Source organism: Typopeltis vanoorti, chromosome 17 (genome assembly GCF_054136105.1).
Source record: "Typopeltis vanoorti isolate ZY-2024b chromosome 17, IOZ_Tvanoo_1.0, whole genome shotgun sequence".
In the NCBI taxonomy this organism is placed as follows: Eukaryota; Metazoa; Arthropoda; class Arachnida; order Uropygi; family Thelyphonidae; genus Typopeltis; species Typopeltis vanoorti.
Genome location: NC_143565.1, coordinates 42,108,890 through 42,130,219, shown reverse-complemented (window position 1 = coordinate 42,130,219; position 21,330 = coordinate 42,108,890). Strand labels below are relative to the sequence as shown.

Here is a 21,330-nt window from a genome sequence, read left to right as displayed (position 1 = left end):
GGAGCATTGGGCAGCAGTCGCAATATCCTTATTTTGATGGCGGGCACGAATCATCATGATACAAGTTATTCTCTTCCATGATTCAGGTGGGTTCCAGCTATCCATCCTTTCTGACATCTTGTATATGAATGAAGAAGGGTCCAACCTTTTAAATGAAGAGAAGTGTGTGTTAATACATGTAACTTACGGAAAAATATAATTAATTATAAATATGTCAAATTTATCCCGAACACCCTGTATATATATTTTTTTTTTTGTATGTATAATTAAGTAGAAACTGTATGTTTTAAATAATCTTTTAAATATATACAGTGGAATGATTTAATATTTAACATGATGAATGTGTGCAGCAATGAAATTTTATTTTGCTCAAAAACCAACTTAGTTCTAAAAATTGCCACTAGGGTGTACATGGTGCTGCAATACATGTAAATTATGTATGATACTCCCGGTATGCAGTGAAATGCTGTGACTGTATCATTTATGCAGATGACAAGAGTCCCGAATGACGTATGCTTTGAAAGAAGTGATTGCATAAAAGCAGATGGCTGCTGAATGCATTAGTTCATTGCCTGTGAGCAGACATTGTGTGAAAGAGCACAATATCATCATTGCTGAAGGATCATGCACTTCTTATGAATTTGTTTTTCCAAAATAACAGCTGTGCCTTGACAACATTGCGAAAGTTCAAAACATTAAAGAGATTAAAAATTGGGTCCTATGACTGCAAATGGTTTACACAAAATGATCTGGAAATTTGAAGAGACGGGTTCCATAAATGTCAAACCTGAGAGAGGACAGAAGCTCGTTGAACAGCAGACAGTGGAGGAAATAGCCACAGTGTTAGAGAAAGAAAGGATGGCAAATATCGTAGGAAGCAGCATTGCATGGTCTTTAAAAAACCTGTAAGCACGGTTCACAAAGTCGTAAGGCAAATTTTGTGCTGTTATCCTTACAAGATTCCTCACATTCAGCACTTACTTAATCCTGACTGGGGTGCACGAGAAACATTTGCCCTACAGTTTCTTGCTCAGACTGAACTGGACAACAACTGGCGATGGAACATTTTCTGAACTGATGAAGCTCACTTCTATCTGAACATCTGTGAGTACGCGAACTGCAGAATTTGTGCAACTGCAAACCCATATGTCATGCTTCATTCTCTGAAGGTTACCATTTGGTGTGGTTTTAAAGTGGAATTCATTATTGGACCTTTCTTTTCAAGAAGCTCGGTTGCTGGTCTCATTACCTGCACTGTTAATAGCCAATCAAGTGATTCTAACACTTCAACATCGTCAATGCCTGGATTCAACAGTTATTATGCAGGATGTTTCCCCTCCTCACATTGCTACTCCTGTCAAGCGGTTGCTTCAGATACATTTTACCAAGGACAGAATCATCAGCTTCCAATTTGGTACAACATACTGGATCTGAACCCCTGTGACTTTTGACTGTGGAGACATCTCGAGGCTATTGTGGACACAGCCAACTTAGTGGACCAGAAGACCAGTATTACATGCCATATTCACAACATTTCAAGTGAAACTCTATTCTGTGGTTGAGTATGTGATTTCGGCATGTTGCTGACAGCATATCGAACATGTTGTTGTGTAATCACACAACACGCTATGTGTACCCGAAGTTTTGTGACATTTTGAATTGCCCACTACAGTATTGCAGCACCACGTATCACCCTAGTGGCAACTTTTGGAACTAACATTGGTTTTTGTGCAAAATAAAATTCCATTCTGCATGCATCATCATGTTAAATATTAAATCATTGTACTGAGTAGTCACCCAGTTACATCCTTTCGAAATGTGAACTTTAATTAAGTTCACATTTCGAAAGGGTGTAACTAATTATATAATTATATAACTCATCCAAATATTTATATCCAAGTATAATCAAGTGCTTCAATGTGGTTTTTAAAAATGTTAAAAATTCATTACTGTTTTTCTCCAATTAAATGTTAACATTTTTTAAACCATAATTAATAAGAATTATGGGGTGGTATATCAAATTCTAATCAGTAGATTAGAAATCTTAGCAACATTGATAAAATATAAGATAATATTAGAGTATTGACAGATAACAGCTTAATTTAGAGGAATAACCTTCCCTGAGGGTACATGTCAGGAATTTGATGATGCCAATAACTAAGCAAAAATTTTGTTTCACTTCAAAATAAAGCAGTACAATAGCTAAGTAAGATGTGGTGTAACTTAAATATGGAGAACACATCAATGACACTAAAATTTGCTCATTTAAGTTCCTAAATGGACATTTTATTTACAGAAATATTCTTGACGGTTTTCAAAAGAATAATTCAAAAGTGAATTTATCTAGAAATATTGCACATGTTTTAATCTACACTCTTCACATTTCCAATGAAATAAAACATGCTCTTCACCACTTTGATAAGAAAATTGTTCATTACTCACATATCTTGGTGGGAAGACATCAAGATATCTGGTCACACAAAAGAATCTTTAAATCTGAAATCATTGAAGAACAGCTGTGTACATCTGATACAGTGTTAGTTGCAAAAGTATGTCTGACTAATTCCCCATACAACAAACTTCCAGCAGACAAGGTGATTCGCAACTTGTCAGATTATACTCTTATGGACAGTGAAATCAAAACTTTAAACAAAGGCTTAAATTTTGGAATTACTCCAAAAAATGTTCTTTCTAAAAAAAAAAAAAAAAACGCATGCTCGAAGGAGGCTTTTCAGATTTCTCACGGCTGCCTTGAGAAATCTATAATGGAATGAAAACATAGTTATGATATAGATGACTACAATAATAAAATAAAAGAATTATTATTGGACATGTCTATATACATTCCAATAGTCAAGGACTCTACAATATCGATAAAAAATAAAGCCATAAGTCTGTTAGACAATATTACAAGTTGGTCAATGAACTTTGTCCAAATTAACAATATTTTTATTTGCACACATCAAGACTACAAGGGCTACCTAAGGTGCACAAACTTGGACCATGCCTCTGTTCCATTGTTGATTCCAGAAATTGCCCTACTTATAAAATTGCCAGACTTTTGCCATCTGAACTCAACTTATATATAGAACATTTTGAAAATCAAGCATTCATCACATCCACACTTAAACCAATAGTTTAGCTTTGCTATGTTGATGATACATTTGCTATTTGGCCTCATGGTGCAAGCATGTGGGTATGCTTTTAGTCCATCTTTAATAGCCAACATTCCAAAATAAACTTCACCATAGAAAAAAGAAAGTAACAGTTCTCTTCCCTTTATAGATACACTAGTGACATGACATCCTATTGGTTCATTGTTAAACTCATAAAGGTATTTACATAAGCAGTCACACCACTACCCTTCCCAACAGCATGGCATCCTCAAATTACCTACTCATTGAGCCAGGGCTATTTGTTCAAATGACATGACCCTGTAATCTGAGCTCAGGGACCTTCTTAGCACCTTTTTTAGCCAATGGCTACAGCCTGTATAAAATAGATAAAATACTGGATGCATCCCTCCCATAACCAACACAGGATCACAGCAAAACCATTTCCATTCCACATATTAAGAGTACATCAGAAAAAGTAGCCATAGTTTCTGTAAATATGATCTCCATGCCACTTTCAAAATTCAGCTAACTAACTACCTTCATCTGTTTTCTCCTAAAGATCAACTTCATCCTCTTGGACATCCTGGAGTGTGTAAAGTTCCTTATGCCTTGCAGTTTAGCTTACTTTGGACAGACTGGTAGATCAATTAACATCTGCTGCCATGAAGAACATAAAAACTATATTCTAGAGCATCTGTATGACAAGTTGTAATTGGATTAGATAGAAGAAAACATTGATACTACATAGAAGTTGTTATAGGTCTGAGAGACTATTTTTAAAATCAGCATCATGTCTTTGTCAGGCTCCAATGAAGAACTCTCCCAATTTCAATAAGTATGGTTGCATTTATTTGACAAAGATCTGGAAAACCATAATTTTGAAATCTGATAGCTTTACTTATGGTTACATGGTGCCCACTCTGGGCCGTATAAGGACATTAGTTCAATTTCAGTTTACAATTTTCGTTAATTTCCATATTTATTTAGTTCAATGTTGTGTGCTTGTGACAGTTATAATTGGGCTCTGAAGATACTAGGTAGAAAACCAGCAAAATATTAATAAGTTTAATTCTTATTATTATCATGGATTTTAGTCTAAGTGGCCTGTTCTGGTCTCATGCTGTCTCTTTCTTGGTCTTCCAATTTTTCTTTTTCAATTTATTTTATATCCATATAGTATTCTTGGTAGTCTGCTATTGTCAATTCAATTTAGATGTTCTAACCATTTTTGTTTATATTACTTATATAATGCTTAATTAGCTTTATATTCAGCGAAGTGTAAATTTCTTCATTTGTTTTATGGTCCCATTTGATATATCCAGCTGTTTTTCTGAGAAATTTCATTTCTGCTGTTTGAATCCCTTTATCATTCTTCATTTTTATGATCCATGTTTCACTTCCATATAATAAAGTTGGTTTAGACAGAATGTTATATAATCTGATTCTGGTTTTTTCTTTTGTTATTATTATTATTTTTATTTATTTATTTATTTTTTTGTATCATCATCATCAAATTCCTAATATATACCCCTCAACGTGTGTACACAGGATATGATAGTACTACATTAAAATTTACATCATTACTAACTTCCTATCTACAATTTCCTCCAAATCAGTTTATTACCTGTCAAGACTCCAGTATTATCAGGTCTTATATTATGTCTTCTAAGGCACTTTTTACTGTATCAGTCCACCTATATTTTGGTCTTCCTGTGGGTCTTTTTCTGCCAACCTGGCAGAGAACACTTGTTTTGCTAATCTTTCCTCTCCCATTCTGTTTAAGTGACCATACCACCTGAGATTAGCTCTGTTAATGCATTCTTGGATGCTGACAATGTCAAGTTCTTTCCTAATATCCTCGTTTTTAATATGATATTGCCATTGATGCCATCTGTTCATGCCCTTAATCTTTCTCAGGACTCTCATATTTGCAGTCTCTAGTTTTTGGTCAAGTGTTTTACTTCTAACCCAGCTCTCAGATCCATATGTTAAAATTGGTTTGAACACTGTCTTGTATATACAGATAATTTAGTGTTTTGGCTAATTTCTCTCTTATTCCATATACATTTATTCATTTGACTTCCTACCATACCAGCTTTGTTGATTCTGTTTTCTATTTCCTTATTTAATTTACCATCTTCACTAAAAATCGTGCCTAAGTAGCCGAAATGTTTTACTTGTTCTATAGGTTCTCCATTCACCATGCAGTTTTATTTTCAGTGCTTCTGCCTATTTTCATTGTCTTTGTCTTGTTATTGCTGACCTTCATACCATATCTATTACAACAGTTATTCAATTTAGTCAGGGAATCTTGCAGACTTGTAGCAGATTTATTTAGAAGTATAACATCATCCGCATAAAGCAAAAAAAGCTGACATTAACATCTCCAATTTTGATATCATGTTTAATACCACTTTCCTTCATAATGTGATCCATATAGATAATGAATAACAGAGAGGATAATGTACATCCTTGTCTGACACCAGATTTAACATTAAACCAATTTTTTGTACCAAGGATGGTTTAAATATATTTTTGAGAATTGCAGTATCAAGAGCATGCTTTTGGAAATGCTCCATTCAGAGACTTGAGTAATGCCTGGGGGGAATAAAGCAAAGTTTCAGAATATAAGGATCTTCTTCTTCGTCTATGATGTCTTGTGCTTTTAAGCGTTGAGATTTTGCCAAAGAGATTTCCGAATAAGAAATCAAACTATAAGAGACAGCCTTCAAGTTGGACATCTTAATCGTATGGAAGAAGGAAGAATAGCAAAAACTGTATATGAAAGCCAGAAAATAGGAAAAAGAAACATAGGCAGGCCCAGGAAAGGTTGGCAAAAGGAAATTAAAGAAAAATTGGAAAAGAAGGGAATTAACTGGAAAGAAGCAAAAGAATATAAAAATACTTGATAATAAAGAAGGGGTGTCAAAACCAAACACAATATCAGTACCGCTCAAAACTAAATTCTGGATTAAATATTTGAAGTGAGTGGAATTTTTTTATATAAGATGAAGATCTTACATAAAAAATACTTACAATAAGAATTTACGCAGTTATTAAATTCATGTAAATGTCTTTCATTTGGGAAATGATTATATATTATTACAATAAATACATAGTAAAAATAGTAATATTAAATCAACTTAATTATTGCCTTGCTATTTTAATCACTGAACATTTGTTATATTTAATGAACTCGTGGATTAAAGTAATCCTTTCTGAGACTTGTGAGAGGCCTCATTCCTTTAGCAACAACTTATAGGCTAAGGACAGACCAGCTCATTATGATTCACCTTTCTTCACTTCTTTTGTTGAAGAAACATAGCTTATATCATATTTGCATGAGCTTAGTAGAAGTCAGAAGGTTATTATTTCTCTTTATAAGGCTTTGATAAGCTACATCTAGACCAGTGTGCATATTTAGCCCTGGATTCTTTGGGGTTATGAAAGAGAGCATCAAAAAGTGAGTGATTAAGATGATGATGGTGGAATGCTCTCTAAGAGGATAGATTGAAAATTTTAGTATCAAGTTAGTTGATAGGCAGAAATAAGAGTGAGTGGGTGTGATAAACATACAAGTTATGGAAGGAATGTTATACGACCAGAAGGCAGGTTCCCCCCCCACCTGGAAATTGTTCATAAAAAGTATAATGGGGCAGATTAGATTTTTGCTTGAAGAGTAGTTAATGAGTGGTATGGGCTACCAGAGGTAGTCTAATCCTGAGTATTTTTTAATGAATGAGTTTGGCAAGTTGTGTGAATTTATTTACAGCTCCTATATATTTCGCTCAACGTAACATGAGTATCATCCAAGAAGAGAACTAGAATTGGTTAAAGCATTCAAAATATTAACACACGAATGAGGTCAAACAACGTGCCTTCACATGTCTCAGTTGTAGCTGAGTGAGCAGAAGACAACACTATTAAAGTTCCAAGGAATCAGGTGAGGTATAGTGCGTAATTCAAAAAAAAAATAATAAAATAAAATAAGAATAAATAATAAAGAAAAAAATAAAAATTGCTATGGGAATTACTTCCCAAAACTTGGAGATAGGCATGCAGTCTGTTCAATTAAGATTTGGTCGACGACATAGTGTTTCACATATTTTAAGGAATAGATGACCGAATTTAAATCTACTATAGTTGAACATCTTTTTCTGATTTTGGTGAATTCTATGTCTGGTGTCGATGACTTGAGAAGCAAGGCCTGAACCTTCTGATTCTAGAAATCGTATGTAGTCTTCATGTTCTTTAATTCTGATCTTAGCAGAATGTGCATTCTGCTCAACATAGAAAAGTCGTGTGAACGAGGTACTTGATAGACACTAAGGTAAAAATTGTGGAGGCAATTTATCTTTAGTAGATGGTAGGAAAGAAAATAACTTTCGTGTTGGTTTGAAAGTAGTGTACAGATTGTATTTGCAGAGAATCCTTTCTATTTGTTTATAAATCCCTTTAACCTCCCAACCAGCTAGGACGTCTATAGACGTCCAGCAAAATCTGGATACGATGCATGCTATCTGTTGAAAGAACATGGATAAGAAGTGCAATTCGGTCAGCATGTCCATTAGAAGGTGTGATAATCCCTCATGCTGAAGAGAGCACTTAATCAGATTATCTCAGGCTCATAGCTGTGACTCAGTTACCCATAACAAGAAATGCGATTCCTTGATCTATGCTGGGTAACTGAATTTTAGTTATATTGGATAAACTAAAAATATAGAAATTATTTTTATTTTCTCTTTTTATTGTACAATACAATTTTAATGCCTGGACAAAATAAAGATCCTTGTCTAATTTCTTCACTTAAATATTGCATTAACTTCCAGAACCGATTTAATTTTTAATTTTTTTGCTAATTTTTTCTAATCACTTACTCCACAAAACATTTTCTTTGTTCTCGAAGAAATTAATTCACGATAATTATTTGAAATATTATTTAAAAAAACCGGCTGCTGACATTCGAGATTATGTTATATTTTTGTTCAAAATCATGATTCGAAGAATACTTCACAGATTTCTTGAAGGACCTGCTTGAGCGACTTTGCTTTATAGAGAATTATGAAATTCTTTAATCATATCACTAATTTTTTTTCTTTATATTGTAATCTACTGTTCTTTGCACTTTCACTTTCTTGGTTTCCCTGTATAATTGGTCATTACAAAATAAAATTAACGGTTATGATTTAAATTGATATATATATATTTTCTGCAAGTTCAGATATTATGCTCCAATTTTATAATAAGCAATACTTTTGCTTATATATATATATATATATTACAAAGTTTTGTATTAAAATTTTCCACTACAAAAGTTCGACAGAATCAACAATATTATTGTCATATTTCTTTTTCTCGTGTGGGATGAAAACGGTAAAATGCAACTGTTGTAATTGTATCAGATGTTATAATGGCAAAAATAGTAAGAAAAAAAATGATTTGTACTTTCTTTTCAAAACACAAAGAGAGCGAGAACATTGTAAATTCACCCAACGAAAAAGAAAATACTCCATATTTTTCTTGTGTTATCTGATTTTTTTCTTCTAGTACAAAGAAGAAATCACTGTGCATAAGATGGTAGAATACAAGAGGGCAAAAATCTGTAGATTGATTATATTATAGCTGATAGAGAATTCATGCCAGAAAAATTATTTATGTAAGAGTTCTAACATCAGCAGATAAAACGACATTTTCTTCTAGTTTAGATACGTGGCATTATTGAAGTAACTAAACCTTTGCTACTATTTACACTAAAATGAATGGGCATGTTCCCCAAGTGATTTATGTTCATAACAGTTGTCTTGCAAACGATTTATAAAATAAATTCTCTGAAATATCTGCAAATTGAATAAGTCTTCAATATAACCTTCCTTCCTTCCTCAAAAAATAAGATTATGTGAAGTATATGCTCCTTTTCTTTAAAAATAATTCAAGTCCTCTTTTTCAAGATAATTATATGAAATAATTTATATTTTTTCGATAATAAAAATGAAACTGGTCATTATAAATTAAGACCTTATTTCAGCATAAATATTGTATCAGCCTGTAAAAGAAATCTGTATTTTTTTTCTATGTTAGGATGTCTACTAATCAACAATTGAAAACGAAACACGACATTCTTGATATATCTCGCACTATAGCTTGGGGCACTTGATATATCTCGCACTTATAGCTTAGCTAGAAGGGACACTAAAGTGTCCCTTCTAGCTAAGCGTTCTCAATTTTCTTCCTCAATAGCACTGAGAGTAATCTAAGACTTTATCTTTCCCTCCAGCTAAGAGGATTACTACAAGTATTTCTAAGACGTAGATTACTTCAGAAATAGCAACCAGAAGCATAAGTAGAAGTAAAAATATTTAGATTATTTTAAGAAAAAGAAACTAAAATAATACTACTGAACTTTTTTTTTGTGTGGTCTGCATATAAACAAATTTATGTGATGAAAATATAGCATAGTATTTCTAAAATTTCAAATAATTTCAGCAGACAGTAGAACAGCTGGTTTTAGATTGCAAAGAAATAGTACAGAATTAGAAGCTTCAGGGTACAACAATATTATTGTCTTATTTCTTTTGTCGAAACGGTAAAATGAAGTAATAGATTTTGAATACTGTGGAAATGTTTTCGAACCTATAGAAATTTAGAGTGGTAGAGTGGTTATGTAATTGAATTCCAGGAGAGGATAAGGATGGGGGGGGAGGGGGATAAGTATTAGCAAATTTTCAAAATGAGCATGAATTTTGAATTATTCTGTATATGATATAGCCTTTATATTATATTTTCAACATATCTATGGTGGTTATGCACTGGATATTATAGAAATGTGCATCCTACAAAAAAAAAAAAAGAAAAGGCGAAGAATCCCTGCTAAAACATTATTGGATATAAATTTTCGATACTAAAAAGATTCACAATTGGAAACCGAGTTATGCAATATAATATCGTTTGTTGTTCATAAAACAAAAAAAAAAAAATAATTTCTAGAACTGAAATGTGATAATCCATATAACGGTATTTTGCTAGGAAAGAAAGCAAAAGGTCATATTTATTTCAATGAATATTATTTAAAAATATAAATATGTGACATAATATGTTCAATGCAAACATCTGAAAATTTGCGAAAAAAGTTGTTTCTATATTGGAACAACCAGTGCAACTGTTCCGTTGCAATGATTTGAAGAATAAATTTATAATACAGCAAATTTGCTACTACTAAATAGATTCATTGCAAAGGCTGATCGATGGTCATTTCAAGGTTGATTATTTTCGCACATGTAAAATTCGTTTCAATTTTTGGGAAGAAACACAATAAATCATTTTAGAGGCAAAAAAGTCAAATATTTTAGGACAGTAAAGAAAATTCCAAGTAAAACAGTGTGTGTAAAGACAGGTGACACAAACTGTTAGTCAGGCACTAACAGTTAATCCACGAATGGCTTTAAATAGCCATAAAGGGATTAACGGCAGAGGGAAGTAATGGCATGATGAAAGGTACAATGCCGATGAAGTTTTGATCCATGCAGAATGCTATGGTGGGCTGGATATTTCATCCACCTCAGCCGGTAGGAAGGTTAAAGTAGGGATTTGCAATTTAGGATACTTCACATGACAGAACAAATTGTATCAGTAAACAGAAGAAACATATATGAGCAGTCTTATCTCACCTGCTTTGGCTGATTACTTCATGCAGCATCTGAAAGGCCAACTTTTTTAACATCCTTTTTCCTTAACCTTGTATTCTGGCTATGTTTTGTCGATGATATATTTGCAGTCTAGTTCTACTTTGAAACAGAATTATTTCAGTGTTTGTATGGAATAAACTTTTATACAACTGCATTTAGTTCACTGTTGAATATGAATATCAGCAGTCTTCCCTTTTAGGATACTTGAGTAATCTGTAACTCTACAGTCAATATCAAATTTTTTATCTACAGGATTTCTTCCTTCACAGAAGGCAGCTATTATCAAAAGCATTGTACATGTAGCAGTCTGTTAGAAGAATTAAATAAAATAAAAATCACTAATGGATTGTCTTATGGATAACCACCATCCAGCCTTAAGAAACCACCATCCAGAAAATAATCTGGATGGTGGTTTATCCTAAATTATCACGTTGCCGAATTGAAGCCAAAGGCTTCAATTCGGCGATGTGAAATTATTTAAGTTAAGGGATATTACATCCCATATCGTTTCATAGCCGAATAAGAAACTCAAAGAGTTTCATGCCGAATATAGAAACTATATAAAGTTCAGCGAGTCCAAGCACAAGCAAATATCTGGATAGTGCAACACACAACCCATTTGGTAGTGCAACACTGAGGCAACTCATAGCAAGGGTGGAGCAAGCTCTGATCACTGTTCTTGGTATTTACTCATAATGTGAAACCCCTAGGAGCTGTATTACTGTTGTACATTATGAGGGAAGTTCATTACCCAGACCGGTTTCAACCTTTATTGAGGTCTCATCAGTAAGTAGGTAGACCTAGTTAATACCAAGTTTGTAGCGAACAGAACTTACATGCATTGCTATAAGAATTGCCAAGAAGGTGTCCTAATAAATTACTAATTATATGAAGAGCCAAAGGCTTCAATTCGGTGACGTGAAATTATTTAAGTTAAGGGATATTACATCCCATATTGTTTCATAGCCGTATGGGTCCTACCAAATGGGTTATGTGTTGCACTATCCAGTCCTGTAGTAGAAGTGTTCCAGCCGTGGATTCCAGTAGCCATTTACAAGACTCTGGAAGAGAGCTCCATTTTTCCAGTCCTGCTGCAAAGAAGTTTGGTAGCTTGGCGTCGAAATAGACGCCAAGATACCAAAGAGGACGTTAGCGAAAGCTCTAGTGGACGGCATAGGCTCAGAAAATATCTTCGGTCTTACCCCTTATGGAGGCGGCCAATATCAGGTGCAAAGTTGTAGCAAAAAATGCAGAAAAAGGGGAAAAACTACTAGAAGGCATTGATTGCCAGGGGGGAACCATCTACCCCTTTTTAGTAGGCAGTACCCTTAAGACACTCAAGATAGAAAGGTTCCCTCTAGAATATCTCGAGGGGGGGGAACTGAAGTAATAAAGAAAGTATTTGCGCCATGGGGAGATGCACGAGATATCCAAATCACCAATGACATCGATTTCCCTAATTGGAAGACCGGAGAAGTAACTTTCCAGATGGATATGAAGAAAGAAGTACCCAACTTTGTGTTTGTTGGCTCTGCCAGGGTAGTAGTTAACTACCCTGGGGTTAGGAAACAATGTTTTCGGTGCGGATCACTTGAGAACCCAGGCGCAGACTGCCCCAAGAACAAGTGCAGGAACTGCATGGTGGCAGGACATGCCCTAGCTCAGTATGAAGTACCTTGCCTGAAATGTGGAAACAACATCCACAAAGTAGACGTTTGTCCTAACAAAACACAGGCAGAAAGAATAGGAGGCGCTGTATCGCCCGCCTCAGCAACCACTCCAGTAAATAGTCCTGAACCCACAAAACAGGACTCTCCAACTACAGGTGAAACAGCAAATGAGCCTCAAACAACGGAGCCAGAAGATTTTCCAGTCCTCCAATCCCCAGCTATAGTGACAGTCACAAAAGGAAATCAGCCAACCATTAGGAACAACACAGAAGGGAAAACAAAGAAAAAAAAAAGAAACGTAATGCAAAGAAATCCCATAACATTGAAACAGAAGAGAACAACAATAAAAGCACAGAAGCAGAAGAAATGGAAATCAGTAATAGTACAACCAAATGACCCATCACGCCAGAAGAAGGAGAAACAAAGAGAACCAAACCAGACAACGGAAACCCAGCAGAAACTTCAGGTTCTGAGGAGGAGGAAGAAAGTGAATCCAGAACAGAAAATCAAACAGAAACTGAAGAAGTAACCCCATCAGAAGAAAATGAGCAAAGAGACAACAAAAAACCTATGGAAGAAATAGATGACTTTTTTGATGGTAGTACCCAAAACTGTTCTGTAATTCCAAAGAACTTTAAAGGGCTTCTCAAAATGGCAGGAAAATTGTTCAATAAAATGACTATAGAAGGGGAACCGACTTTTTCATTCTTTAAAAGGAGTACAAGACTTAAATGGGGAGAACTCTATATCAAAGATATAACCAAAGTCGCACCTCATCAATTAAACGGTCACCTAGACCTAAACGAGGATGAGAAAAGACAATTTTGCAACATGTTGGAGTCGCTGACACGGTCAGACATGGAAAAAAGATATCCATGGATCATGAGGGAATTTGCCAGAAGAACTTTACCGGAAGATGATATCAGTCTTTCTTAAAATCTAGACGGAATTTATGACAGCCATTGGAAAATTATTTTAGCTCAAAAAAAAAAAAAAGCAATGCATAATGATACCAGTCTTTAAGAAGGGAGACCAGAAGGATTGCAGTAACTATCATGGCATCTCTCTGCTCAGCCTGCCTGGGAAAGTGTATGCTAAGTGCTTGGAAAGACGTGCAGGAGCATAGTTGAGTCAAAGTTCCAGGAAGAACAATGTGGCTTTCGTCCTGGTAGAAGCATAACTGACCAAATCTTCACTTTAAGGCAAGTCTTTGAGAAATCTTGGGAATATGCCAAGAATGTCTACACATGTTCTGTGGACTTGGAGAAGGCATATGACCAGGTTCCTCAGGATACGCTTTAGCAAGTAGTACAGGAATATGGAGTGGATGGCCAACTATTAGCTGCAATCAAGTCCCTGTACGAATGCCCAGAGTTTTGTGTCAGGGTAAACAGCACAAAGTCTGAACCTTTCACAGTCTCTGTTGGCCTCTGCCAAGGGTGTGTTCTGTCACCCCCTCCTTTTCATAATATTTATGGACTGATTGATAGGCACAGCCGAGGCAGTGAGTGTGTCAGAATTGGAGGATGTAGCATTGGATGTCTGCTTTTTGCAGATGACCTAGTTCTGCTTAGCTCTTCCACAGATGACCTCCAGCGGACTCTGGATAGGTTTGTAGCTGTTTGTGCAGACACCGAAATGAAGATCAATGCAGCCAAAACTGAAACATTTGTGCTCTCAAGACAACCATCCCAGTGCACTCTACATGTAAGTGGAGTTCCAATGAGGCAGGTGGAGAAGTTTGAATACCTTGGGTCCATATTCACGAATGATGGAAAATGGGACGTAGAGCTAGATACTCGAATTGGCTTAGCAAGCTCAATATTGTGGGAGCTTGGCCGTTCGGTAGTATTGAAGTGGGAGTTAAGCCAGAAGGCAAAGCTAGCTGTCTTCAATACAGTCTATGTCCCCATCCTCACCTATGGTCATGAGAGTTGGGTAATGACCGAAAGAATGCAGACACAAATCCAAGTGGCTGAAATGAGGGGGTTGCGGGGCTAACAAGATTCAACAGAATCAGCTCTGCAGTTCGGGAAACCCTCAATACTCAACCTCTGCTTCTCTGTGTTGAGAGATTACAGTTACGTTGGTACGGGCACCTGGTCAGAATGCCACAAGAGAGGCTCCCTCAACTCACTGGATAGATTATATCCAATACCTTGGGTGGACACATTTGGGAATCCCACCAGAACACCTGAGCTTGGTGGCAGAGGATCGTGACCATTGGAAGTTCCTCTTGCAGCTGTTGCCCCCTTTCCTAATTGGGTTGTGGGGGCACTGGAGGCCTTGAAGATATATGTATGTATGTAAAAAAAAAAAAAAAAAAAAAAAGGTTCTCAGTTTGTTTTCAACAGGTTTGATGATTAATCCACATAGGAGGGGGAAAACCTGAGAACCCGGGCTGCGAAGGCCTACAGCCAAGTGGTGCAGCTCCTTGTGGGCTGCATCACCCAGGCCAGGCTCTCCCCCCACTCTTTCATGTCTAAATTTTACAATTCACTCATTCTTCTTTTTGTTTGTTTTTGTAATTTCTCGTGCTATATCTCAGTTCTTTTTTTTGTTCACTTATGTGTTCTCTTTGTATTTGTTGTTGCCTCTTTCGGCGGGCGTCAGACATCTGAAGAGATGGCTGACCGGCAAGAGTTGTGAGAACAGATGTAGGGAGATGATGTCGGAGATCTGCTTGGCCCAGATCTGTTAATAGGTTAAGTGTGGTCAAAACAGGTCGACTGAGGCCTCTTAAATACCTACTACTATCCTCTCTACCTTTTTCTCTTCCTCTCTCACTATCTGCTGACCCTCAGCACAACTTTTCGACTCCACAGGCCAGTGATGAAAGATATGAACTCCCATATTTACTTACTGATGAAACCTCAATAAAGGTTGAAACCGGTCTGGGTAGTGAGCTTCTCTCATAATATAGAACAGTAATACAGCTCCTAGGAGCTGGGTTTCACATTATGAGTAAATACCAAGAACAGTGATCGGAGCTTGCTCCACCCTTGCTATGAGTTGCCTCAGTGTTGCACTACCAAATGGGTTATGCGTTGCACTATCCAGGTATTTGCTTGTGCTTGGACTCACTGAACTTTATATAGTTTCTATATTCGGCATGAAACTCTGGAGTTTCTTATTTGGCTATGAAACGATATGGGATGTAATATCCCTTAACTTAAATAATTTCACTTTGTCGAATTGAAGCCTTTGGCTCTTCATATAATTAGTAATAATAATTATCATTCTTCAGCCAGACTATAAGCTGATGTGAAGAGGATTTCCATATCCTACCTTCAAGGGACTTCTAGGATTCTCTGTAAGTATAATTTGTACACTACTTTGAAACCAGCATGAAAGTTATCTTCTTTCCTCTATCTATAAATATAAATTGCTCCGCTATCCTTACTGAATGTCTATTATGTACCCTGTTCATGTCAGCTTGGCTGGGCAGACTGGCTGTTCTTGTTCTACTAGGATCAGAATCAAAGAATGCCAAGATAATGAAATTTCTAGAATCAGAGGGTTCACTGAAATCTGACAAAGATGTTACACTATAGTAGATTTAAATTTGGTCATCTATTCATTGTAATGTGAAACGCTATATCATTGCCGCAATCATAATTGAATGCATGCCTAGCTCCAAGTTAAGTAATCACCATGATGTTCATATTTTAATTTACTTGTTGAAAGTTTATTTTTCACTTGGTTAGAGTATAATAAATTTTGTTTAATCCTTTATCCAAGTGTGTGCAAACAAAGTTTGCACCTGAAAGTATCTTCAGGACTGGGGTAGGACTTGCAAGGAGTGCCCTGATGTTGTACCACCCTACCCCAGTCCTGAAGATACTTTCAGGCGCAAACTTTGTTTGCTCACACTTGGATAAAGGATTAAACAAAATTTATTATATTTTAATTTACTTTTTTATTTGTTATTTTTATTTCATTTTATTTTTTATTTGTTATTTTTATTTCATTTTATTTTTTATTTATTTTTGAATTACACAGCTATGTTCGGGGGCCATGTAACAAAGATTGCAAATACAACTCAAAAGATAATTGCAATGCTGAAACGAACTTTAACATGTAAAGATGAGGATGTCATTTTGCCTCTTTACAAGGCCTTGATTTGTTTGGAGACTCTAGATAGCGCTTTTATTTATTTATTTGTTCAGAGAGGATTTTCCTTTATTATATACAGAGAAAATAATATCTACCAGGACAAACTTTTGGTAAGAAACAAGAAACTGTTTAATGCTTCCCCTAGTATGGTTACGTTATGTTGATGATATGTTTGCCATTTGGCCCTATGGACAAGACACTTTGGATATTTTTCACCTAACTGAACATCCAACACCCCAAATCCACTTCACAGTAGAAAAAGAATCTAATAACTGTTTACCTTTTCTTGACACATTAGTTACCTGCCTTTAAGATGGATCACTATCCTTTTCCATTTACAGAAAGCCAACACACACAGGAAGATATCTACATAAACAATCACAACGTCATCCAGTCCAACAGTTTGGCATTTTAAAAATACTTACACACAGAGCCAGAGCCATTTGTTCTAATGATTTAGCTCTGTCCACAGAACTAAAATATCTGCTCCATACTTTCTTGGGCAATAGCTACAATTCCTATAGAATAGATAAAATACTGCATAGCTCATTACTTCTTCCTCTTCTAATACACAGGAACACAACATTCTATCCCATTTCTATTTGCTATATCAGAGATACATCAGAAAAGATAACCAAAGTACTAATGAAACATGGCCTTCACACCACGTTCAAACCGCACGTTAAATTAGCAACTCTTATCTGCTCACTTAAGGATAAACTTCACCCCTTTAGTGTATGAAGTTCCTTGGGTCTTGGCCTGCTGTGAACAGACAGGAAGATCTGTTAACATCTGCCTGGAAAGAACATAAAAAAATACCTCACTACCATTATTATGGCATGTCAGGACTGGCAGACCACACTTTGGACACATGATTAGATGGAAGAAAACTAATGTGCTATTTAGAAGTTGTTACAGATCCAAAAGAGTCAGCCATGGTGATTAAGAGTTCTCCTAACAAATATGGTTGCATTAATTCACCAAAAATTTGGGAGGCTGTTATCTTAAGAGCAACTCCCACATAGCTGTAATTTTTTTTTTTACAACATTAGAGGGTGCCAAAATAGGACTTTTGGTCTTTTGTTCATTACAATTGTATTGTTTCACTTACTCACTGTTGTGTATGCATGCCATGTTGTGCTCTGATAATGATGCTGATTTGAAATTCAGCAAAATATAAGCAAGTTAATAAAACATCTTTTTATAAAACAGTCCATTTGGTGTTGTTAATAATAGATTATTATTAACAACACCGTTAAGAATAAGTCATGAATAACCGTCAACACCTAAGCTTATCTGTTAGATATACCTGGCCTATTAAAGTTCCTTGGAACTTTAATAGTGTTCTCTCCTGCTCATTCAGCTGCAATTAAGACGCAAAAGTATGACTCATTATTGTGTTAATATTTTGAATGCTGTAACCAATTCTTTTGCTCAACTCTCTGAATGATGTTCATGCTACAGTGGGTGAAATATATAGGAGTTGTAAATAAATTCTAATTTCTTTTACATGTTTAAAAAGTATCATTATGTTTACTACACATATTTCTAAAACAGCTAGTATTGTGTGAATAATGGCATGTTCCTTCTGTGACGCGTCATCAGACTCCATGGAGATGTCTTTATAATACAGTAATAATCTTTACTTGTTTACCATCACTAATTGATATTAACAGAATTCTCTGAAATAGTTTAATTATTAAAATAATAATTCAATAATTCTTGAGATTGATTTATAATTGTTTTGCTGCAGGGTACCAGTACCAAATATAGTCCCCAGAGGGTTGGTTTACAGCATGTCGTTCATCATGAAGATGTCGTTCAGATTATCAAGAAGTAGGATATATATATATATGGCAGTTTCTGGATGCCTTTGATGTAATTGGAATAGCTGAAATCTACATTATCACATGACCGAATCAAAAAGAATGAAATAACTTTTTTCCATTATTTTAAATCCATTCAAAATGTTATTTATGGGATAGATTACTCTCGTTATGCTGAATATATTCTTAAATAGACTGTGTTTCACTGTTCATTTCTGAGTGCCATTTACAAATATATTTATATATATATTATGTAAATAGGAATTATTTTTATCTACATTATTATGCAACTGTTAACTAAGAAGCCGATTTTTCCCTTTCAGGGACAAATCGCTCAAAGATTACATAGACTATCATTAGGGATATAAGTCATTGATAAAGAAAAATATAGTAATGAACTGTTTTATACTAAAATTATCTTTGTACAATTACACTATTACAGAAATTAAATTTTTCTGTGTAAAAACGTGATGTAAAGCTTATTTGAATTTAAAAAATATTTGCAAGAAGTTGAATAAATGAAACTTGTTTTAGTGAGCTGTTTATTTTATGGTGCTGTGCTGTCTTTGGATTAACTGGTGTCACCTAGAAAATTGATTTTTTCAATAACATTTTCATTTTTATGCCACTTGTAAATATATTCCTTTTGTTAGGAAAAGTATTCATTGTAAGTTTTAAAAATTTATATTTAATAATTTAAAATAGTTAGAAATGAGCCTTTATAGCTCAGTCAGTTTTTGCAATATCCTCTGGTTGGAAATACCTGAGCTCTAATTTCATTTAAGACCTGATGAACCTTTATCAGTGCTTTTTAACTGAAGTACGTGAGTTAGCCAGTCTCATCTCTGGAAGTGGCAGGCTTTCTCTCCCAGAAACTCAGGTTTTCCATGACACAAAACAAACATACCTGTCAGAAGAACACATGTTATTTACAGCCATAATATACACCATGCAGATAAGATTAACTGCCCTATCAAAGCATTAATTAGATTTCAAACAAGCCAAGTTACTTGGCCATGACAGGCCACTGTGCCTAACACGCAAGGAAAAATGGAACTAGAAAAGAGAATCTAGTTATTACATTAATATACAGGTGACCCTCGTATAATGCGGATGTTAAGTTTCATAGAAATGCCGCGTTGTATAAATCGCATTATGCAGGACTCAGATCATATAGAAAAAGTAATGTTATGTTCTGAAATCATTTTTTTTTAATTATATAAACAACAATGACATACCCAACAAAAATATATTTTTCTTTAATTCAGGTAATTCATGTAAGGTAAGAAAACATAAACTATGAAACAAAATACATAGTATAAAATTACAAATTTTATGTAAACTTCATTGCACATAATGCACAAATGTTTTAGGCAAAATAAAATAAAGTGCATATTTTATCATCATCACTGTCTTCAAAAATAACGTAGATGTTCTTTATCTACGAGTGGCCGGACATTGTCATCACTTGAAATCTCTTGGACATCGTTTGTATAATTTTCATTGCATACCTTGGCTAGTTTAGTTATCAAGTAGTCAGTAATAATACCTTGCTTACCCCTATGCTGCAATTTTTTATTAAGTTCATAATGTGGAGCTAAACAAATATCCAATTGTCTTGTGAATTTTCCGGAGCGTTCCATTGAGGGATCATTATCCATAAAATAACTTTCTTGCCAAGCCCAAGCCTTCTGCTAATTTCTTTTAACTGAATTCTTTAACAGATTCATCACAATCAGAATATTCAGCAGAACTTTCCCTGCCATTTGGTTTGACGTCATCTATTAATTGTACCAGTTCCTCCTCATTTAAATCTGTTTTGTCATCAATTAATTCACTAATTTTGTTTTCAACCATATTGCAAAAGCCCTCTAAGTGGCCATTACTATAAAAATAATTTTTTACATAAAAAAGCATTACATATTATATGTAACTCACTAAAAAATAAATTGCTCAGCTTGAGATTAACACACTTATGATTTTTAATGCCTTTTCCTGGCAGAAAACAAAGATAATTTTCAATAATAAACACTTTATACGGTAAACAATGTACATGCATGCTAAAGGGTATTTCCCCTAATATAAATTCACTACTTATAACCTACATCTGCGATATGGGCAGATGCAAATTTAGCGAAGATGAAATTTAATTTTTCAGTCGCACGGTGAAAAATATATGAAAAGATAAGGGGTTACTAAAAGATAAAGATGAGCAATTTATTTTTTAGTGAGTTAAAATTAAATTAAAATTAAAGGGTTACAATTTGTAAACGGTGTTATATCGAAACAGTATAAGTATAAGAAACAGTATAATTGTATATGTATCTCGTTGAACAAGGGTTACTACAATTTGTAGACTGCGTTATATCAAAACTGCGTTGTGTAAGTACCACGTTATACGAGGGTTACCTGTACTACTCTATTTTTTTTTTTTTTTAAATAATCGTTAAGGTATCAGTATGATAAATTTTGAAGGCTTGGGTTTCGAACCCAGGTCTTTCCAATCAGAGGGCATTGTCAAAACTGACTAAGCTATAGAGGCTCACCTCTAACTATTTTAAATGATTAAATATAAATTTGTAAAACTTATAATGAATATTTTTCTTAAACGTAACTCAGTGGAAGTGGTGTGTGCCACCCACAGCACAAATTCTATTCTAGTTGCCGACTAGAGAAATTTTTACTAAGCCTTTTTTCAACTTGTTACTGAGTTAGTCACTCTCTGGCGTGGGCAAGCAAGTTTTTCATCCTGTAAATCAAGAAAATTGACTGTAGAATCTACATTGTTCTCAGAAGTAAAAGAATAGTGTTAGGGACTGTGAGATGGTGGCACTTGTTAGCTGCATCTCTTCACTGGTGCCATATATAATTAGTGATAATCTTGGGCCAGCTTCAAGGGTAGTTCCATGAGTTTCCAGCC

At 34.9% G+C, this 21,330-nt stretch overlaps 1 protein-coding gene across 1 annotated transcript in view; it reads left to right on the top strand.

Moving 5' to 3' along the window:
* The window catches only part of LOC150097321 (developmentally-regulated GTP-binding protein 2), a 199,119-nt gene extending 180,166 nt beyond the window's left edge, over window positions 1–18,953 (top strand). Inside the window, exon 13 of the mRNA XM_090406731.1 lies at window positions 18,338–18,953. Coding sequence (XP_090262857.1) covers window positions 18,338–18,424 — 87 coding nt within the window. The 3' untranslated portion in view covers window positions 18,425–18,953. The remainder of the gene's footprint in view (window positions 1–18,337) is intronic.
* The last annotated feature ends 2,377 nt before the right edge of the window (window positions 18,954–21,330 follow it).